At 44.5% G+C, this 24,137-nt stretch overlaps 1 protein-coding gene across 3 annotated transcripts in view; it reads right to left on the bottom strand.

Annotated features, from left to right (window-relative positions):
* Positions 1-22,382, bottom strand: part of TMEM225B (transmembrane protein 225B) — a 32,584-nt gene extending 10,202 nt beyond the window's left edge. For 2 of the 3 annotated variants that reach the window (XM_045389497.3, XM_074034501.1), the window contains exons 1-5: positions 22,235-22,382; positions 10,043-10,121; positions 5,271-5,481; positions 2,316-2,462; positions 1,393-1,530 (exon numbers count right to left, since the gene is read on the bottom strand). In XM_045389497.3, coding sequence (XP_045245432.2) covers positions 1,393-1,530; positions 2,316-2,462; positions 5,271-5,478 — 493 coding nt within the window. In that variant the 5' untranslated portion in view covers positions 5,479-5,481; positions 10,043-10,121; positions 22,235-22,382. The remainder of the gene's footprint in view (positions 1-1,392; positions 1,531-2,315; positions 2,463-5,270; positions 5,482-10,042; positions 10,122-22,234) is intronic. The other variant, XM_074034502.1, reaches the window with a different exon arrangement.
* Between the last annotated feature and the right edge of the window lie 1,755 nt (positions 22,383-24,137).

The following is a 24,137-nucleotide window of genomic DNA, read 5'->3' as shown; positions in this document are numbered from 1 at the left end:
AAATAAGAAATAAAAAAAACAAAAATAAATATGTGGGGTTTGTTGTTGTTGTTGTTGTTGTTGCTTTTTGTTCTGTTTTGTTTTTTGAGATGGAGTCCCGCTGTTACCCAGGCTGGAGTGCAGTGGTGAGATCTCCGCTCACCACAACCTCCACCTCCTGGGTTCAAGCAATTCACCTGCTTCAGCCTACTAAGTAGCTGGGATTACAGGCACGCGCCACCATGTCCAGCTAATTTTTGTATTTTTAGTAGAAATGGGGTTTCCCCATGTTGGCCAGGCTGGTCTTGAACTCCTAACCTCAGGTGGTCCACCTGCCTCAGCCTCCCAAAGTGCTGGGATTACAGGCGTGAGCCAGCGCACCTGGCCATATATACATATATATATGTGTGTGTATTTATACATATATATGTGTATATATGTATATATACACACATACATATATATGTGTGTGTATATATACATATATGTGTGTGTGTGTGTGTACATATACATATATTTTTAAACTAGCTGGCCATGGTAGCGCATGCCTATAGTTTCAGTGATTCAAAAGGCTGAGGCAAGAGGATCGCTTGAGCCCAGGAGTTGGAGGCTGCAGTTGTACCACTGCACTCCAACTTGGGCAACAAAGCAAAACCCTGTCTCTTAAAAAAAAAAAGGTAGAGACAGGAATAGATAGCCGAAGCAACCAGCATGGTGTAAGGGAGACTATAAAAATTTGAAAGAGTTTAGTTCTAAGTCAAGAAGGATAAGAACGAGAAGGCCAAGTATGGGGTTGAAGCTCCAGAGCAGTGCTGTCCAGTAAAATGTTCTGCAGAGAAGGAAATTTCTCTGTCTGCACTGTCCAATATGACAGTGTCCAATAGCCACTGGACATATGTGGTTATTGAACACTGGTGATGTGGCTAGTATGGCTGAGGAACTGAATTCGTCACTTTTTATTTTATTTTAGAGATGGAGTCTTGCTTTGTCACCCAGGCTAGAGTGCAGCGGTGTGATCTCGGCTCACTGCAACCTCTGCCTCCTGGGTTCAAGCAATTCTCCTGCCTCATCCTCCCAAGTAGCTGGGATTGCAGGCATGTGCCACCACGCCCAGCTAATTTTTATATTTCTAGTAGAGACAGGGTTTCACCATGTTGGCCAGGCTGGTCTCAAACTCCTGGCCTCAAGTGATCCACCCATCTCGGCCTCCCGAAGTGCTGGGATTACAGGCGTGAGCCACCACACCCGGCTAATAACTATTTTAATTAATGAAAGTTAAATAGCCACGTCTAGCAGGTGGCTGCAGTTTGGAGCAGTGCAACTCTAGAGAATCCAAAGGGAAGGCCTCCACAAGACAGGTTCCTAAATCCAGACCGAGGACAAGAAGCAGGGCACTGTTCCCTGGACACTCACCAGCCACTATGAACAGAAAGATGCCAAAGCCCAGCACGTAGTAAGGCCATAGCACGGAGAACTGCAGGGGGCTGAGCTTCATCCGCAGAGCCTGGATCTCCAGGGCATGCAGCACCAAAGCCAGGAAGGCACAGGCCCCTGCAGGGTCACAGGGAGGCACTCTCACTCTCCTCCCATGCTGCCCACCTTCCCTCCAAACTTCACCCCCTGTGGCTCCTGCCTGGAGGCTCCTTCATCCTTGCCCCCTCTCTGAAAAAAAAACTCCCACCCAGATGCCTGTCCCTCCCTCCTTTCTGACTCATCTTCAAACCTATGTGCTTCAACTTGCAGGGAACCATCATCAGAACTCCCTTTCCTAGCACCCTCTGCATCTGCCCTTAGCTCACTTCAGGTTGCGCCCTCTGGGTGCAACACTTTGGATTAAATGCAACCCCATTTTCCCACTGCATGTGCTCGACGTCCACCATTTGCCTGGGAGCCTCTCAGGGTGGAGCCTGGGTCACCCTTTATAAATGTCAAAAGGGGCCGGGTGCAGTGGCTCATGCCTGTAATCTCAGCAATTGGGAGGCTGAGGCAGGAGTACCACTTGACACCAGGGGTTCAAGGCCAGTCTGGGCAACATAGCGAGATCCACATCTCTACAAAAAAAAAAAAATGTTTAAGTTAGCCAGGCATGGTGGCACATGCCTGGAGTCCCATCTGCTTGGGAGGCTGAGGTGGGAGGATCACTTTAGCCCAGGAGGTTGAGGCTGCAGTGAGCTGTGATCACACCACTGCACTCCAGCCTGGGCAACAGAGTGAGACCCTGTCCCTAAAAAGAAAAATTATGCCTCTTTTGACATCACAGAGACTGAGCAACCCTCTTTCTCTGGACTCCTCCCCAGGCTCTAGCAAAGGTCAGGGATCACCTAGCTATTCCACACCTGTGAAGAAGCTGACGAAGGCTAACACAAAGTTTTGCTTCCAGGTCCTCGGGAAGAACTTGGATGCAAAGGGCACCATGATGAAGGTGGTGAGGAAAGCCAGGAAAACTGCAGACAGCAGGAAAACCCGGCCGAGGAGGATGTAAACTGCAGGGGAGGGAAAAGTGGGGCTGAAGCTGGGAACCCTGACCCGAAAAGCACAGAGTCCCGCAGAGCCTGGGCAGGGCTGGCCCCTGGAGCCTCCACCACCCTTGGATCCCAAAGCATGGCCTTGGGACCAAGGTTGTGACCATGCCACTTTGGCCCCAAGAATGCTCTGGTCCCACAATTTGATTCCCAATGACATAGAAATATATGAAAAAAATTAAATTGACAATGTCAGACACTGAAATCACCAGTTCTTAATAATTTTTTTTCTTTTTTTGCAACAGGGTCTCACTCTATCATCCCGGCTGGAGTGTGGTGGTGCGATCTTAACTCACTGTAACTTCGACCTCACAGTTTGAAGTGCATGTCTATGGTCCCAGCTACTCTGCAGGCTGACCAAACAATCCTCCTGCTTCAGCCTCCAGAGTAGCCGGGACCATAGACATGCACCACCACACCTGGCTAATTTTTTATTTTTGTTTTGTTGAAACAGGGTCTTGGTCTGTCGCCCAAGCTAGAGTGCAGTGGCACCATCATAGGTCACTGCAGCCTCAACCTCCTGGGCTCCAGCGATCCTCCCATCTTGGCCTCTCAAAGTGCTGGGATGACAGGCGTGAGCCACCGTGCCTGGGCTTAACAAATGTTTTTTTGTTTTGTTTTGTTTTGTTTTGTTTTTTTGAGACGGAGTCTCGCTCTGTCGCCCAGGCTGGCGTGCAGTGGCCGGATCTCGGCTCACTGCAAGCTCCACCTCCCAGGTTTATGCCATTCTCCTGCCTCAGCCGCCCGAGTAGCTGGGACTACAGGCGCCTGCCACCTCGCCCGGCTAGTTTTTTTGTATTTTTTTAGTAGAGACGGGGTTTCACCATGTTAGCCAGGATGGTCTCGATCTCCTGACCTCGTGATCCGCCCGTCTCGGCCTCCCAAAGTGCTGTGATTACAGGCTTGAGCCACGGCGCCCAGCCAACAAATGTTATTTTGTGAATTTGGTTGTACCAAATCATGTATCATCCACTAGGGGAAAATGGTGGTTTTAAAAAGCAACACAAAATCAAACTCTTGTGATAAAATTTGTTGCATGTGCAAATGTGAAGAATCACACCTGTATTGGTTACCCTGAAATAATTCACCTGTGGAAAATCAGAACTTTGTGAGGTCAAAATGTTCTGAACTCCGAAGGAATCCCCACACCCCTATTTAATTTTCCTAGTTAATAGGAGTGAGACTGGGTGCGATGGTTCACACCTATAATCTCAACACTTTGGGAGGCTGACGTGGGAGGATTGCCTGAGGCCAGGAGTTGGAGACCAGCCTGGGCCACATAATAAGACCCCATCTCTACAAGAAATTTTAAAAAGTTTGGCATGGTGGGGCACACCTGTAGTCCCAGCTACTCGGGAGGCTGAGGCAGGATGATCACTTGAGCTGAGGAGGTGGAGGCTGCAGTGAGCTATGATCACACCAGCCTGCGTGACAGAGCAAGATCTTGTTTTTACAAAACCTAAAATTAAAAAATTAGCTGGGAGCTGTGGTGCGCACCTGTAGTCCTAACTACTCAGGAGGCTAAGGTAGGAGGATCGCTTGAACTCAAGAGTTGGAGGCTCCAGTAAGCTATGATCGTGCCAGCCTGGGTGACAGAGCGAGATCCTGTTTTTCACAAAACATAAAATTTAAAAATTAGCTGGGAGCTATGGTGAGCACATGTAGTCCCAACTACTCATGAGGCTGAGGCGGGAGGATCAGGGGTTGGAGGCTGCAGTGAGCCATGATCATGCCACTGCACTTCAGCCTGGGCAATAGAGTGAGGCCCCATCTCTAAAAGCAACAACAGGCTGGGCGCGGTGGCTCATGCCTGTAATCCCAGCACTTTGGGAGGCCGAGGCGGGCGGATCATGAGGTCAGGAGATCAAGACCATGCTGGCTAACACGGTGAAACCCCGTCTCTACTAACAATACAAAAAAAATTAGCCGGGCATGATGGCGGGTGCCTGTAGTCCCAGCTACTCGGGAGGCTGAGGGAGGAGAATGGCATGAACCCAGGAGGCGGAGCTTGCAGTGAGCGGAGATCGGGCCACTGCACTCCAGCCTGGGCGACAGAGCAAGACTCTGTCTCAAAAAAAAAAAAAAGAACGACAACAACAACCAGAGTAGTGAAACAGACCAAAATTAGCAGAGCCAGAGTCTGGTAACAGGGTGATTTGTTCTCTGACTGCTGGCATGATGCAGACCCATGTGAAAATGAAATGAAAATGCCTCCTGAGCTGGCAGAGGTGGGCAGCTGGCAGTGGGACAAGGAGTCAAAGTTGCTGTTGAAGTCCCAGATATCCCAGAGTCTACCCTTGGGTTAACCAAGCCTGGTTAATTTTTTGTATGTGTTTTTTTGTTTGTTGATTGGTTGGGTTTTTTTTGTTTTGTTTGGTTTTTTGGAGACAGGGCCTCACTCTCACTCCCAGGCTGGAATTCTGTGGCGCGATCACAGCTCACTGCAGTCTTGAACTCCTGGGCTCAAGTGGGAGCCCTCCAACCTCAGCTTTTTGAGTAGCTGGGACTACAGGCACATGCCACCATGCTCAGCTAATTTTTTCATTTTTGTAGCAACAGGGTTTGGCTATGTTGCCCAGGCTGGTCTCAAGCAGTCCTCTCGCTTCGGCCTCCCAAAGTGCTGGGATTACAGGCACGAGCCACTGCATCCAGCCCTGAGCTAATTAGATTTTGTCCTCTCTGCTCCCATTCTGTTCTTTCACCCCTCACCTCTGTCCCGACACTGGCCCCGTCCCCCTCTCTCCCCTCCCCACCTCCATCCCTCCTTACTGGATAAGGGTCGAGGCTTCCAGCATTTGATATGGAAGCAGTTCTCAAATAGGCCACTGAAAAAGACTTCGTGGGACTCCTCGTTCGTCAGTCGCACCCAGAAGGGAAAGATGGAGACCACCAGGATAAGCAGGTAGCCTAGGGAGGTTAAGGCTGGGACTATGGCCCAGGAGAATCCCTTCATGTCCTTGTCCTCTAACATCAGCATCACCTGTGTAAGAGAAAAGTGATCACGGAGGTGGGACACCGACCCAAATTCTCCTGCAGCACAGAGGGAAGGAGATGACGGCTGGGGAAGTGTCAGTGCTGTGTATGGCCCATATGTGAAGCTCAGTAAATGATGATTTCTTTGCTTAACTTTACAGCCTACACACCTCTGCAGCAGACAAAAAAAAAAAAAAAATTGCATAAAACGTTTCTGTCGCTAAGTCACTAGGTGATCTTGGGCATGTCAGGTTCCCTCTCTGAGCTCCAATTTCTTCCTCTGGTAAAGTGAGGAGGTTGACCTGGGCCATTCACAAGGCCTCTTCAGCTTCAAAGTTCTCAACTTGCAGCTGTGTGCGGTGGATCACACCTGCAATCCCACCACTTTGGGAGGTGGAGACAGGTGGATGGCTTGAGTCCAGGAGTTTAAGAACAGCCTGGGCAACATGGCGAAACCCTGTCTCTACCAAAAATTAGCCAGGCATGGTGGTGCATGCCTGTAGTCCCAGCTACTCAGGAGACTGAGGTGAGAGGATTGCCTAAGACCAGAAGGTCAAGACTGCAGTGAACCATGATCACACCACTGCCCTCCAGCCTGTGTGACAGAGCAAGACCCTGTCTCAAAAAAAAAAAAAAAAAAAAAAAAAAAAAAAAAAAAAAATTAACTTAATTAAAAAAATTTTTAAAAACTGAAGTTCTAAGCTTTCTTTTTATTTATTTATTTATTTTATTTTTTTTTTTTTTTTTTTTTTTTTTTTGAGACAGAGTCTGGCTCTGTCGCCCAGGCTGGAGTGCAGCGGCCAGATCTCAGCTCACTGCAAGCTCCGCCTCCCAGGTTCATGCCATTCTCCTGCCTCAGACTCCCGAGTAGCTGGGACTACAGGCATCCGCCACCTTGCCCAGCTACTTTTTCGTATTTTTTAGTAGAGACGGGGTTTCACCGTATTAGCCAGGATGGTCTCAATCTCCTGACCTCGTGATCGGCCTGTCTCGGCCTCCCAAAGTGCTGGGATTACAGGCTTGAGCCACCGCGCCCGGCCTTTTTTTTTTTTTTCTTTAGGTGGAGTCTCGCTGTTGTCAGCCCAGGCTGGAGTGCAATGACACAATCTCGGCTCACTGCAACCTCCACCTCCTGGGTTCCAGCAATTCTCCTGCCTCAGCCTCCTGAGTAGCTGAGATTATAGACGCCCGCCACCACACTCAGCTAATTTTTGTATTTTTAGTAGAGATGGGGTTCCACCACGTTGGCCAGGCTAGTCTCGAACTCCTGACCTCAGGTGATCCATCCGCCTCAGCCTCCCAAAGTGCGGGGATTGCAGATGTGAGCCACCGCGCCCAGCCCTAAGCTTTCAGTTCTATCAACAGCCACCTCTACTGGCCATCAGAAGGACAACTCCAGCCTATTTTGCAGTCAGCTGTCTTCCTTTTGGGATTTCAGACTGAGAACCAAGGGGAGATATTCAGACCAGAGCCTTAGGTGCCCTTATTCAGTGACTGGCCTTCTGACCACAGGAACTGTGGGTTTAGATGCGGAGGGGTCCATCTGGGCAGGAGGAGCCTATGCTGAGAAATGAGCAGGTCATGTACATACAGGAAGTTTTACAAAGAGTTCTGGTGTTTCATACGAGCCTCCCGCAGCCCGGGCCCTCAGTGAAGGCTCCCTATCACTTGGAGTTCCTCCCCCAAACCCATCTTCTCTTTCATCACCATCTGTCACTGAGATGTCTCTTGTGTGGCCAGTCACTGGTGGCTCATGCCTTTAATCTCAGCACTTTGGAAGGCTGTCACGGGAGGATCGCATGAATTCAGGAGTTTTGAGACCAGCCTAGGCAACACAGTCAGACCAGTCTCCACAAGAAATTGTTAAAAATTAGCCAGGCAGGGGGGCATGTGCCTGTCTGTAGTTCCCAGCTACTTGGGAGGACGAGGCAGGAGGATCTCTTGAGCCCAGGAGTTAGAGACTGCAGTGAGCTATGATCATGCCGTTGTACTCCAGCCTGGGCAACAAAGCAAGACCTTATCGCTCAAAGAATAAACATTTTCAAAAGATGTCATCTTTTGAATGAGTAGTTACACCGTGGTGGGTAAGTGCTGGCTAGTCTTGTCTCAGCTTCATCACTTCCTAGCTGTGTGATCTTGGGGAACTTGCTCAGAGTCTCAGGACCTTGCTTTCCCCATGTGGAAAAGGAAGGATATAACACCTGCCTAACGATAAGGAAAGATATATTATAACACCTGCCCAATGATAAGAATACAACACCTGCCCACTGAGAGGACCAAATGAAACAATGCATACCAAAGTGTCCAACACAGTGCTGAGCACTCAGGTACTTGGTTAAAGTTGGGAGGGCTGGAATGGAGGACAGGCTTCTAAAATTCAGATATCCCTGTGGGAGAAGGGGGTGGGAGGCCACACCCAACTTCAGGACTGAATCTGCTTTCCCCTCTGTCTGTGCTGAGCCTGGCAGCTCTGAGGAATGAGAGTTATCCAGCAATGGGAAGGAAGGAAGGAAGGAAGGAAGGAAGGAAGGAAGGAAGGAAGGAAGGAAGGAAGGAAGGAAGGAAGGAAGGAAGGAAGGAAGGAAGGAAGGGAGGGAGGGAGGGAGGGAGGGAGAGGGAGGGAGGGAGGGAGCAGGGAATGTGGTTGGAGCTGCAGGGAGGGTGAGCCTGGCCAGAGGCCTCCAGGTGGCACTGTGATGACCCTGGCTACCTGGCAGTGCAGAAAGGGGGCATCAGGAGGTGAAAGGAAGATGTGACAAGGGAGGTGCACCCCAAGATGACAGCCTTTCTTTCCAAGTCCTACCCAAAGCCAGGCCTGGGGACTCTCGCCTGTGCAAGGCTGGGCTTGGCAGCATCACGGTTTTCAAGCTATGCCTAGGGAGTAGACAGCACAAGGCCCTCGGAGTGAGCATGCTTCCCTCCTCCCACACCCTGTGGAAACCTTGCTCAGTGCAGAAACTGGGGCCTCTACCCAATCCCCATGCAGACCCTCACTGCAGCCAGGAAAGGGGGCATGTTTGCCCATGCAGACCCTTGCTGCAGCCAGGGAAGGGGGCATTTTTGAGAGTTACCGATGGCTATGGCTGAACAAGCCTAATGGCAGAGGGCAGAGGTGTGGGTCCCCTCCTGTATCCCCCACACCCAAATACCCTGGTTATAAACGGGTAAACACATGTTCATCTTCGATGCTGTCAGAGTGACTTGAAAATGTTTGTACTTTCTCTTCCTTTCTGACGTTCTCTAGTTTCTCTTCTTCCCACTTGAAAAATTGAATTCTTCCCTTTCTTTCCTTATTATTTTTTGGTTTTAGATACAGGGTCTCACTCTGTCACCCAGGCTAAACCTCCTGGGCACAAGCGATCCTCCTACCTCAACCTCATGAGTAGCTGGGACTACAGGTGCATGCCACCACGCCCAGCTAATTTTTAAATTTTTTGTAGAGACGGGGGTCTCACTATGTTGCCTAGGGTGTCTTAAACTCCTGAGCTTAAGTGATCTTCCTGCCTTGGCCTCCCAAAAAGTTAGGATTACAGGCATGAACCACCACACTCAGCCTTCCTCTCTCTTTAAATCTCCCTTTTCCATCTCCCATCCACTCTCCAGGTCATACAAGCCACCCCAACCTCAGGGCCTCCGTTTCCTTCTCTCTGTTGATGAAGTCTGTTGGACCAGAGAGCGTTGAGGCATCCTTCTAGTATTAGAACTCAATGGGAAGGAGTCCTGGCTGCATCTAGACCCTGTCCTCTGTATAGATGGGAGAACACTGGGCATTCTTATTTGATAGGGGGCACCTCTTCCTGTCTACCCCATCTCCACCTCAATTTGTCTAGAAGTGATCTCTGTGTCTCCTTTATTTCTACCTTTTTTTCTCTCCTTCACCCAAACCCTAGCCTTGAGCTCATGCTGGTTCTTCCCTCTCCCCAACCCCACTTCCATCTCACCAGCCTTCCTCATCTTCTCAGTTTTCCCTTCATAAAGTTCCCCAACCTTCCATCCTTCCTGTCCCTCCACATCTCCCTCCACACCCGGAACATCACCGTCACCCCCAGGCTCCTCTGGCCTCTGTACCAGGTGATTTGGTTTAGCTGTGTCCCCACCCAAATCTCACCTTGCATTGTAATAATCCCCATGTGTCAAGAGCAGGGCCAGGTGGAGACAACTGAATCACGGGGGCAGTTTCCTCCATACTGTTCTCGTGGTAGTGAATAAGTCTCACAAGATCTGATGGTTTTATAAGTGGAAGTTTCCCTGCTTAAGCTCTCTCCTGCCAGCCACCACGAAAGATGTGACTTTGCTCTTCATTCGCCTTCAGCCATGATTGTGAGGCCTCCGCAGCCATGTGGTGCGAGTCAATTAAATCTCTTTCTTTTATAAGTTACCCAGTCTCAGGTATGTCTTTATTAGCAGCATGAGAACAGACTAATACACATGGGTTCCTTCCTGGAGGGTGACCGTTCTGCTCTCCTAAATTTTCCAAATCCCACTCCCCTGAAAAGTGCAGCTTGGTCCTGTCCACTCCACACAGCCCTCCCAGCCACTCCCTCAGCAAAAATTCACCGTGCACTTACAGGTCTCCCTGTTCGCAGTGTAGGCCAATGGTGGAGATTCCGAAATGAAAAAAAGACAGGAACTCAGAGGCTCTTGGAACTGTTAGGGAGAGAGACACAGAAACACATCGTGTGATGCAGTGCTTTCATCTTCACAGCCTGGGGTTACTTTGGGGCCAGGCATACTGCAGGGCACTACCCCTTATCTGTCCCTTTCCCACTGCCCCCTCCACTCTCCAGTGATGAGGACCTTGTCCTCCTTTCCCTGGGCACTAGGCCAGGGCCCTCCCTGAAGCAGCCCTTAGTCCCAGCACTGGACAAGGGTATACCTTCGGATACACAACTTAAGATCCGCACGGATATAGGCCAAGCTGAAAGATCATAGATATTTGAATATAAGAGGGGATTTGTATAAGATCCTTTTGTACAGAAGCAGAGATGGAGAGCTGGAGAGAGGGAATAACTGGTGGAGGATTCCACAGCCCATCAGTGCTGGCACAGGGACCAGAATACTGCATCACTGCCAGGCCAGCCTCACCAGCCACCAGTGGCCGGCAGTTCAATTCAGTGATTCCAAAATCTGGAATTCTGTGGATCCAGAGAATGCTTTCTTTATAGGCATGTGCATGTGTGAAAAAGGGAGAGAAAATGGGGGAATATAGGACTGCCAACTTTTTATTTTGCCAAGAGCATTCAAAGCAAAGCAACTTATCTACTGTCACCGGTTTGGTTTTTATTTATTTATTTTTATTTATTTATTTATTTGTATTTATTTATTTTTGAGACAGAGTCTTGTGTCACCCAGGCTGGAGTGCAGTGGTGCATTCATGCCTCCTGGGCACAAGTGATCCTCCTGCCTCAGCCTCCCAAGTAGCTGGGACTACAGGTGTATGCCATTACACCTGTTTTTTGTTTTTTGTTTTTTTTTTTTTTTTTTTTTTTAAGAGATGGGGTCCTGCTATGTTGCCCAGGCAACCCCTAGGTTCAAGTGATCCTCCCACCTTGACCTCCCAAAGTGCTGAAATGACAGGCGTGAGCCCCCACGTCTGGCCAAATTATTATTTTTTAAAGGGTCCACAACACCAGGAGGTAAGAAGACCTGTGTACCCCGTGGTGGTGCCTGGACCAGCATCTGAGGACCATTGGCTTGGCAGGAGGTTCCTGGACCCCCGCCCCTCTTCAGCGCCTGAGCTGCAGCCCCGCACCTTCCAGGCCCTGGCACCTCCCGGGAAAGCCGGCAGCTGCGCTGGGGATGAAGGAAGTGGGCTACCTAAAGGGCGTCCTGGTTTGGAATGGGAAAGAGACCTTCCCTTCCCACTGTTTCCTCTGGTCATTTGTGGCAACTTGGACTGCACGTTGACCCAGGGTGGGGTCAAAGTTCCTTCCCGTTGACAACCCTCCTCGGCCCTTTCCCCTGAATGCCAGGACTCCGCCCTTCCACGGCCCCAAAGCCATAGGTATATTTTCAAGACCCCAAGCCGGGCCCTAACCAAGCCATCCGCCCCCAGCCCCTGCCCCGGGCTTCCCACAGCCAGTTAGGTGATGTTCGGCCTTGGGTGGGTAGGGGGACTTCCCCACATCCTCTCCCAACCTGTGGGGCCACCTTGCTTGGCCCCCTACTGGTCTCCCCTCTACCCTTCCCTCCACCTGCGGTAGGGGGTCTCGCGTCCCAGGACTGGGCTGCCCTCTAGGCGGGTCTCGGTGGGACCCTCGCCCGCCCCTCCAGGCTCCACCGCGCTCCTGGAGCTTCCGTTGGCCCCAGAGTCCCCGGCGGGGGGTTGCCCCGACCCGGGACAGAACCCACTGAGCCTGGGCCTCTGGGCCTAGCTCCAGCTCCAGCTCTGCGGAGGAGACGCGGGTTCATCCCTCCCTACCTGCCGCCCCCGCCGCCGCACATCTGGCGAGTGGAGGGTGGGGAAATCTGGCCAGAGGGTGGGGAAATCTGGCCCTGGCGTCTGCCCACAGTACCGGCCTCGCTCACGGGTGGGTGGGGGCGGAGGAATAGAGAGCGGGAGGGATCTGAATTCAAATCCTAGCTCTGCCATTCCCAGTGTGGGGACTTTGAGTAAACTTCCTGTGTCTCATTCCTGAGTCCTGGGCTTCTCATCTGTAAAATGGGAATAATAATAGTATTAATAATATAATGTTAATAGTATTCACACTATATATTAATATACTATTAACACTATTATATTAGTAATATAGTGTTAATAATGTTAACATTTTATTAATAATATAGCGTTAATAGCATTAACACTTGTATTAATAATATAGGGTTAGTATTAACACTGCTATATTAATAATACATGATTACATTATTAGTATCAACACTGCTATATTAATATGTGATTAACTACATTATTAATAGTGTTAACACTATTATATTAATAATAGTGTTAACTGTACTATTAATATAATAGTGCTAACACTATTAATAATGTAGTAATAGTATCTACACTATAACAATAATATAGTGTTTCATAATATAGTGTTAGTCTGGGCGCGGTGGCTCACGCCTGTAATTTGGGAGGCCAAGGCAGGCGGATCATGAGATCAGAAGATCGAGACCATCCTGGCTAACACGGTGAAACCCCGTCTCTACTAAAAAATACAAAAAATTAGCCGGGCGTGGTGGCGGGCGCCTGTAGTCCCAGCTACTCGGGAGACTGAGGCAGGAGAATGGCGTGAAACTGGGAAGCGGAGCTTGCAGTGAGCCGAGATCGCACCACTGCACCACTCCAGCCTGGACAACAGAGCAAGACTCCGTCTCAAATAATAATAATAATAATAATGTATAATAATATAGTATTAACACTATTATATTAATATATCAATAATATAGCGTTAACACTATTAACTATATTAATATAGCGTTAACACTGCGTAATATATTATATTAATAATATAGTGTTAATAGTATTAACACTATTATATTAATAATATAGCGTTAACACTATATTATTAATGGCGTTAACTATTATTAGTTAATAATGTAGTTAACACACTATTATTAACACCCTGGATGTCAGTAGTAATACATTGGATATTATGAATAATATCACAGTGTGTTAACAACAGTGGATATCAGTAGTAATATCGTAGATATTAGGAAGAATATCACAGTGTGTTAACACAGTATGTCAACACTGGATATTAGTGATGTTATGAAAAATATCACTATATTATTAATAGTGTTAATGCTATATTATTAATATAATAGTGTTAATATTAACACTATATTAATATAATAGTGTTAAGACTTATATTAGTAATGTAGTGTTAACATCATCATATTAAGAATACAGTGTTAGTAGTATTAACACTCATATTAATAATATAGTATTAACACATTAATAATATAGTGTTAACACTGTTATATTAATAATAGAATGTCAATAGTATTAACACATATTAATAGTGGCACACTGTGATATTACTAATATCTGTTATGTTAATGATACCCAGTGTTAGCACACTGTGTTAACACACTGTGTTACTAACATCTATGATATTCATAGTATTCAGTGTTAGCACACTGTGATATTACTAATATTTGTGACAATAATATCCAGTGTTAGCACACTGTTAAAACACTGTGATATTACTAATATCTATATTATCTATCATATTAGTGATATCCAGTGTTATATTAATATCGATTATAGATATTAGATATTACTAATATCTATGATATTAATAATATCCAGTGTTATCACACTGTGATACTATTTATGACATTAATAATATTATCAATGTCACACACTGTGATATTATTCATATCCATGATATTACTACTGTTAACACACATTAGAGATTAATACTAATATCCAGTGTTAACACACTATGTTAACACACTGTGATATTATTCATAATATCCATGATATTAATGCTGATATTCAGTGTTAACACACTATGTTAACATACTGTGATGTTATTCAGAATATTCATGATATTACTACTAATGTCCAGTGTTAATACATTGTGATATTTTTCATAACATCACTAATATCCAGTGTTGACATACTGTGTTAACAAACTGTGATATTCTTCCTAATATCCACGATATTACTACTGATATCCACTGTTGTTAACACACTGTGATATTATTCATAATATCCAATGTATTACTACTGACATCCAGGGTGTTAAACTGGGTTAACTCCCTCTGATATTATTCACAATATCCAGTGTATTACTATTGATATCCAGGGTGTTAATACAATTAATATCCATGATATTATGAATAATATCACCCTGTGATATCCAGGATGATATCCTGATACTGATCCACTACTGATATCCAGGATAATACACTGTGTTAACACCCTGTGATATTCATGTCTATGATGTTACTACTGATATCCAGGGTGTGAACACACTGTGTTCGCACCCTGTGATATTATTCATAATATCCATGATATTACCACTGACATCCAGGGTGAAAAGGCAATTTTAACACACTGTATTATGTTCATAACATCATCAATATCACTACCGATATCCATTGTTTCACACTGTGATATTAATGAAATATCGCTGTTACATTTATAATATACAGTGTTTCCACACTGTGCTATGTATGAAATATACTATCCAGTGTTTCCACACTGTGCTATGAAATATTATACTATTCAGTGTTTTCACACAGTGCTATGAAATATTATACTATTCAGTGTTTTCACACAGTGCTATGAATGAAATATTATAATATCCAGTGTTTCCAAACTGTGCTATGAATGAAATAATATTCAGTGTTTCCACACTGTGCTATGAATCAAATATTATAATATCCAGTGTTTCTAACATTATGCTATGAATGAAATATTATAATATTCAGTGTTTCCACACAGGGATATGAATGAAATATTATACTATGCAGTGTTTCCACACCGTGCTATGAATGAAATCTTAAAATATCCAGTGTTTCCAAACAGGGATATGAATGAAATATTAAAATATCCAGTGTTTCCACATAGGGATATGAATGAAATACTAAAATATCCAGTGTTTCCACAAAGGGATATAAATGAAATATCACCGTGATATTTATAATATCCACTGTTTCCACACAGGGATAAAGTTGAAATCTTGCTGTGATATTTATAATATCCAGTGTTTCCACACAGAGATATAAATGAGATACAGCTGTGATATATATATAATATCCAGTGTTTCCACATTTAGGGCTATAAATGAAATATCAATGATATTTATAATATCCACTCTTTATGCACAGAGATATAAATGAAATATCCCTGTGATATTTATAATAGCCAGTGTTTCCACACTGTTATATGAATAAAATATCACTGTAATATTTATAATATCCAGTGTTTACACATTGTGATATTAATGAAATATCTGTTATGATATTTCTCAGTTTACACACTGTGATATTAATGAAATATCAGTTCTGATATTTTTCACATCACAGTGTTTACACAGAGTGTTTACACAGTTATTAATGAAATATCACTGCTGATATTTATCATATCATAGTGTTTACACAGTGTTTACACACTTTGATATTAATGATATATTGCTTCTGATACAGAGCATTTACACACTGATATTCATGAAATATCACTGCTGATATATCACAGTGTTTACACAGTGTGATATAAACGAAATATCCATTCTGATATTTTTCATATCACGGTGTTTACACAGAGTGTTTACATATTGTGATATTAATGGTATATCGCTTCTGATATTTATCATATTACAGAGTTTACACACCGTGATATTAATGAAATACCGCTTCTGAAATTTATCATATTGCAGTGTTTACACATAGTGTTTACATACTGTGATAATGAAAAATTGGTTCTGATATTTATCATACCACCGTGTTTACACACTGTTTACACTCTGATATTAATGAAATAACACTTCTGATATTTATCGTATCAAAGTGTTTACAGTGTTTACACAATGTGATATTAATGAAATATCGCTTCTGATAGTTATCAAATCACAGTGTTTACACCGATCTTTTACTCACTGTGATATTAATGAAATAAAGCTTCTGATATTTATCAAATCACAGTGTTTACAGAGTGTTTACACACTGTGATATTAATGAAATATCGCTTCTGATATTTATCATATCACTATTTACAGGAACTTTACACTCTGTGATATTGATGAAATATTGATTCTGATATTTATCATATCAGTGTTTACATGCTGTGATAGTGATGAAATACCCCTTCTGATGTTTATCATATCACAGTGATTACAGGGGGTTTACACACTATGATACTGATGAAATATCACTTCCGATATTTGCCATATCATTGTGTTTACAGAGTGTTTACACACTATGACATTGATGAAGTATCGTTTCTGATATTTGTCATATCACAGTGTTTACACAGCGTGTTTACACACTGTGATATTGATGAAATATTGTCTCTGATATATGTCATACCAAAGTGTTTACATAGGTTTACATACTGTCATATTGATTAAATGTTGCTTCTGATATTTATCATGTAACAGTGTTTACACGCTGTGATATTGATGAAATATTGCTTCTGATATTTATCATATCAGTGTTTACAGGGGGTTTACATACTGTGATATTGATGAAGTAGCCTTTCAGAGTGTTTACAGTGGGAGTATCACCTGTGATGATATTATTCATAATATCTAAAAGACATCACTCCTAATATCACAGTGGGTGTACACCATGTGATGATATTATTCACGGTATCTAAAAGATATTACTCCTAATATCACCTTGGGTGTACACGCTGTGATATTCATTTACAATATCTAAAAGATATTACTCCTAATATCACCATGGGGGTACACCCTGTGATACTATTGACAATATCCAAAAGATATTCCTTCTAATAAAACCGTGGATGTACAGCCTGTGATATTATTTACAATATCTAAAAGATATTACTCCTAATACTACTGGGGGTGTAGACCCTGTGTGTACAAAATGTGATATTAGTCGTAATATCTAAAAGATATTCCTTCTAATATCACAGTGGTGCAGTACACTGTGTGTACACCCACTGTGATATTGTTCGTAATATCTAAAAAAGATATTACTCCATATATCAAAGTGGGTGTACATCCTGTGATATTATTTGTTGTATCTAAAGAAGGTAGTACACCTAATATCTCAATGGATATACACCCTGTGTGTAAACCCAGTGATATTATTCATGATATCTAAGGGAGATATTACTCCTAATATCACAGTGGATGTACACCCTGTGTATACACCCTGTGATATTATTTGTAATATATAAGGGAGATATTACTCATAATATTACAGTGATATTATTTGTAATATCTAAGGAATATATTACCTTTAATATCACAGTGGTTGTACACCCTGTGTGTAAACCCAGTGATATTATCCGTAATATCTAAGGGAGACCTTACTCGTAATATCACAGTGGGTGTACACCCTGTGTATGCACCCCCTGTAATATTATTCATAAAATGTAAGGAAGATATGACTTCTAATATCACAGTGGGTGTACACCCTGTTATATTATTCATAATATCTAAGGGAGATAGTACCTTTAATATCACAGTGGATATACACCCTGTGATATTATTCGTAATAGGTAAGGGAGATAGTACACCTCATATCACAGTGGGTGTACACCCTGTGATATTAATCATAAAATCTAAAGGAGATGTTATAATATCACAGTGGGTGTACACCTTTTGATATTATTTATAATATCTAACAGAGATACTACTTTTAATATCATGGTGGGTGTACACCTTGTGATATTATTTGTAATATCCTAGGGAAATATTCCTACTAATATCACAGTGGGTGTACACTCTGTGATACTATTCAATTATTTGTAATATTTAAGGGAGACATTACCCCTAGTATCACAGTGGGTGTAAACCCTGTAATATTATTCGTAATATCTAAGGGAGATATCACTCATAATATCACCATGGGTTTACACCTACTGTGTATTATATTACTCATAATATCTAAGAAAGATATTACTCCTAATATCACAGTGGGTGTACACACCCTGCGATATGAGATGTAATATCATCCTTTCCCCACCTTAATGTCACGAACAATATCGCAGAGAAATGTACACCTTCTGCGATATGGGAAGTAATATCATCTTCTCTTCCCTTGGATATTACAAACAGTATCACAGACTTTGCACACACAGGGTGTTTACGATATTGAAAATCATATCATCTTCTTCCCTGAATATTACAAACAATACCGCGGGGGGGTGCACCCCCTGTGACATTGGGAGTAATATCATCTTCTCTTCCCCTGAATATTAAAAACAATATCACAGGGTAATGTACACCCGCTGCGATGCTGAGAGTAATATCCTCTCCCCTCACTGGATATTACAAACAATATCACAGGACGTGTACACCCCCTGCGATATTGGGACTAATATCATCCTCTACCTTTCTAAATATTACAAACTATATCACAGGGGAGTGAACATCCCCCTGTGATATTGGGATTAATATCATCCTCACCCTCCCTGGATATTAGGAACAATATCACAGGGGGATGTACACCTTCTGCGATATTGGGAGTAATATCATCATCTCCCCACCAGGATATTACGAACAAAATCACAGAGGTGTATACACCTCTTTCAACATAGGGAGTAATATCATCCTCTCCCCCTCTGGATAGTATTAATAATATCACAGGGGGATGTACACCACCTGCGATATAGGGAGTAATATCATCCTCTCCCCCTCCGGATATTAAGAACAATATCACAGAATGGTGCACACCTCCTGCGATATAGGGAGTAATATCATCCTCTCCCCCCCTTGGATATTATGAACAGTATCACAGGGGGGTGTACACCTCCTGCGATGTTCAGGGTAATATCATCCTCTTCCCCCCTGAAAATTATGAACAATATCACGGGGCGTTGTACACCCCCCATGATATTCGGAGTAATATCATCCTCTCCTCAGCTGAATATTACGAACAATATCAAAGGAGGGTGTACCCAACCTGCGATATTGGGAGTAATATCATCCTCTCCTCAGCTGAATATTACGAACAATATCAAAGGAGGGTGTACCCAACCTGCGATATTGGGAGTAATATCATCCTCTGCCACCCTGGATATTATGAACAATATCACAGAAAATGTACACAAAGAGTGTTTACGATATTGGGAGTAATATCATCTCCCCTCTGGATATAACGAACAATATCTCAGCGGGGTACACACCCCCTGCAATATGTGGAGTAATATCGTTTTCTCTCCCCCCAAATATTACGAACAATATCGCATGTGGGTGTACACACCCGGCGATACGGGGAGTAACATCATCCTCTCCTCTTCTGGATATTACAAACAATATCATAGGGGGGTGTACACCCACTGGGATATGAAGAGTAACATCTTCCTCCCCGCTGCGATATGGGAAGTAATTTTATCCTCGCCCTTTCTTGATATTATGGATAATATCGCAGGGGGGGGTGTACACCCCCTGCGATATGAGGACTAACATCTTCCTCTCTCTTCCTGGATATTACCGACAATATCACAGGAAGGTGTACACCCTCTGTGACATGGAGAACAATATCATCCTCTTCCCCCCTGAATATGAATATCACAGGAAGTGTCCGCTCCCTGCTATATGGGGAGTAATATCATCCTCCCTGCCCCTGGATGTTAAGTACAATATTACACGGGGGTGTACACCCTCTGCGATATGGGGAGTTATATCATTCCCTCTCCCTCTTGCTGTTATGGACAATTTCACAGGGGGGTGAACACCTCCTGCGATATGGGAAGTAATATCATCCCCTCCCCGCCAGATGTTATGAACAATATTACAGGGGGGTGTACACCTTCTGCGATATGGGGAGTAATATGATCCTCTCTCCCGCTGGATGATAGGAACAGTATCGCAGCGGGGTGTACACATTCTGCAATATGGAGAATAATATCATCCTCTCCACTCCTGGATGTTACAGACAATATTACAGGGGGGTGTACACACCCTGCGATATGGGAAGTAATATCATCCTCTCCACCCTGGATATTATGGACAATATCACAGAGGCTGTACACACCCTGCGATATTGGGAGTAATATCATCCTCTCTTTTCCTGGATGCTACAAGCAATATCACAGGGGGGTGTACACCCCTTGCAATATTGCGAGTAATATCATCCTCTCCCCCCGGATATTACAAACAATATCACAGGAAGGTGTACACCCCCTGCGATGTTGGGAGTAATATCATACTGTCCCCCTCTGTGTATTATGAACAGTATCACAGGGATATCTACAACCGCAGCGATATTGGAATTAATATCAACCTCTCCCTCCCTTGATATTATGAACAATATCACAGTGGGGTGTACACCCCCTGAGATACTGGCAGTATTATCATCCTCTTCCTCCCTGAATATTACTAATGATATCATGGTGGGGTTATATTATTCATAATATCTAAGGGAGACATTACTCCTAATATCACAGTAGATGTACAACCTTTACTATTATTTGTAATATAAGGAATGCATTACTCCTAATATCAAAGTAGATGTGCATTGTTTGATATTATTCATAATATTTAAGGAAAACATTACTTTTAATATCACAGTGGCTATACATCCTGTGATATTATTTATGATACCTAAGGGAGATATTGCTCCTAATATCGCAGTGGGTTTATACCCTGTATGTACACCCTTTGATATTATCTGTAATATCTAAGAGAGATATCACTTCTAATATCATAGTGGTTATACACCCTGTGATAATATTCATAATATCTAAGGGAGATATTACTTCTAATTTCACAGTGGATGTATACCCTATGATATTATTCATTTCAGGGAGCTATTACTCCTAATGTCACAGTGGGTTCATAATATCTAAGAAAGATCTTAATGCTACCATCACAGTGGCTGTACACCTTGTGATATTATTCCTAATATCTAAGGGAGATATTACTCCTAATATCACAGTGAATGTACACCCTGTGACACTATTCGTAATATCTAAGGGAAATACTACCTTCATATCACAGTGGGGGTACACCCTTTGACATTATTCGTAGTATCTTAGGGAGATATTACTCCTAATATCACAGTGGGTGTACATCCTGTAGTATTGTTCATAATATCTAAGGGAGATATTACACAGTTAGAGAGGAAACATTAGCTGCAGGCTTTACTGACATGGGCTACAGCTTCAGGTTAAAAAAGAAGGAAAAAAAAAAGTCATGGCCGGGCACAGTGGCTCACACCTGTAATCCTAGCATCTTGGTAGGCCAAGGAGCGAGAATAGCTTAATATCAGGAGTTCGAGACCAGCCTGGGCAACATAGTGAGACCCTGTCTCTACAAAAAAAAATTTTTTTTTAATTAGCCGGGCGTGGTTGTGTGGGCCTGTCGTTCCAGCTACTTGGGAGGCTGAGGTGAGAGGATCACCTGAGCCCACAAGGTCGAGGCTGCAGTGAGTGATGATCATGCCATTGCACTCCAGCCTGAGTAACAGAGTGAGACTCTGTCTCAAAAAGAAAAAAGAGAAAGAGGTGGATAAAGGGAACGAAGAAAGGGAGGGAAGGAGGGAGGGAGGGAGGGAGGAAAGGAAGGAAGGAAAGGGAGGGAGGGGGAAAAAAGTCACTAGTCTTGCACCACAACGCTTCTAAATGTAAGGCTAATCTTGTCCATCTGATCTGAGAGCATGGTCAGAAGGACAAATAAACTCTAAAGTTTTGTCTAAGCCACAAAGATCAGCCGGCTAGATCAGCTCCTCCCCCTTGCTCTTCCGAGGCCCCTGCCCTGGGGACGGACAAATGGAGTCCGGGGACCTCTCCGTGGGCTGGATCCAATCTCCGACGCTGCTGCAGCGCCAAGATCTCCACACATTCACAACATGATGCAAGAGACAGGCAGTCACTTCAGTAAAAGGAGAGAGAGGGCAGGTACAAGGGCAATGGTAGGCGGAGCTTTCCCCAGAAGGGTGCCCAACCGAGAAGGCGTTAGAAGCTGCGTTCTTTCTCCAGGAGGGGATGGGAGAAAGCGAAGACCCCTGATCATGACTGCAGGAACGCAGCCAGGCCCTTAGAAACCGGCGGCGGGCCCCGCCCCTGCGACCAGGAGCCCTGCAAGCTGGGCCCCGCTGTCAACCGCGTTTCCAGCCGCTACGGTGCTGACCCCGCTTCTGTTCGCACGGGGGCGCGCAGCTCGCCCACTCACCCTAGAGGGCGCAAGGAAACCGCGGGGTCAGCTGCGCGCACTTCGGAGTCTATTCTGGGCGGCTCGGAGGCCTCATCTCGATAGCGGGCCCTCCAAGAACCGCCCTGGTCCAGAGCAGGATAGGATGGGGGTTCCCCAAGGGAGGACTGCAGGAAGATGGAACGGGATTTCTTCACCTGCCCTTCATCGCCTAAGTAGGCCTACACTCTAACTGGCTGTCCCTTCCGTGTCATCGCCACGGTCCCCATGTGCACCCCGTTTGTCCTCCCCTCTTCCTGCCCTATGTCGCCTCCCCTCAACTTCACCTCCTTTCGTGACCGCTGGCCGGGTTGACCCTGCGGGGCCTGCGCTCTTCACCCTCAGGCCAGCCTATTCTTGTCTCCCTGTGTGCACCCCAACGCCTCCCAGTTTGGCCTGGAGTATGTATTAGGTTGGTGCAAAAGTAACTGTGGTTTTGCAATTTTTTACAAATGGCAAAAACCGCGATTACTTTTGCACCACCTATAAATAGGCAGGGGGAAGGGACAAGAAAAAGCCTTAGAGAAGGCGCCAAGAGCCAATCACCTAGCCCGCCAGGAGTATTGGTTTGCCAGAGGCATGAGATATATTGAAGCAGAAAAGGAAGAAAAAAGATTAAGGAGACAAATTGTTCATGATAAGGGGTTTCCTGATAAACTCAGAAACAGCAACTACCAGTTATGAAGCATTTAAACTGACACTCATTAATCCTCACAACGGTCCTGTGCAGGTGGTGTTTTTTTTTTTTACCATCTTACATTCTGGAGCTGCAGTTGGTATGTAACAAAGGCAGCATCTGAACCCTGGCCTGCTCATACCAGAGCGGGGGCATCTAACTGCACCCACAAAGGACAATGGAGGAAGACTGTGTCATTATAACATGAGCAAATGGGGAAAAGACAAAAACAAATGCTTTTATTATGCCCAGGTTGTAAATTTATAAACACGAATGAAATACACATACAAGAGGATGAGGCAGGAAATCACTTAAACCTGGGAGGCAGCGGTTGCACTGAGCCAAGATCGCATCACTGCACTCCACCCTGGGCGAGAGAGCAAGATTCTGTCTCAAAAAAAAAAAAAAAAAAAAAAAAAAAGTGGTTCCATATGATACAAATGTTAGAAAAAGGACAGATGTTAGTTTGCTGACTCCAGCAAGGAGTTACCTTTTGGGTGGTAGTTCTCACCACAGCCCAGGATGCCAATGTATTCTCTAGTTACATGTTAAGATCTCCAAATCCAGGGCATCCCTCCTCAAACAATGCCAGTCCTACACTGCTAAATGTTTACTGAATGAATGGATGAATGAAGGCAACATTTTTAGATGTGGGAATCCCACAGTGCTTGGTTCTCTAGATTAATCTCTAGGGGCCTCCTTTGAACTTGGTTCTTCAACCTCCTCAGTTGCCCACATACTACATCCTAGGGTGAGGCATTTCTCCAGACTTCACTTATTACCTTGAAAGTGCCATACTCTCACATGTAGGCCTTGACATGCTAGCTCTTTTGCTAAAACTCTTCCTGCTCCTGTTCCCCACCTGTCATCTACTTCTATCCACCCTTTTACTCAGGCCAAAAACCTAGGAATTTTCCCATTACCACTTTGCTCCACTGCTATAACCAGAGGTGACAGTGACTCATAGCAAGGATACATGTCCACCAGCAAGTTCTGGTTATCAGAAAAATATAAGAGTAAATTTGGTCACCGTGTAACGGAAATGCAAATCTAGTGATGGCAGCAGCGGTATCTTGACAGGAGATATGAATTTGGGAGCTCTGACCTGTGACCTGTCATTGTCAAAACTGTCCAAACCTGTTTCAGAGCACAGGTTTGACTAGCTCCCTAAAAAAACCTCAGGATATTCTCTCCTAGTATCCCAGAGAG

This window comes from Macaca fascicularis, chromosome 3 (genome assembly GCF_037993035.2).
Source record: "Macaca fascicularis isolate 582-1 chromosome 3, T2T-MFA8v1.1".
NCBI classification, from domain to species: Eukaryota; Metazoa; Chordata; class Mammalia; order Primates; family Cercopithecidae; genus Macaca; species Macaca fascicularis.
This window is presented reverse-complemented; position numbering and strand designations above follow the sequence as displayed.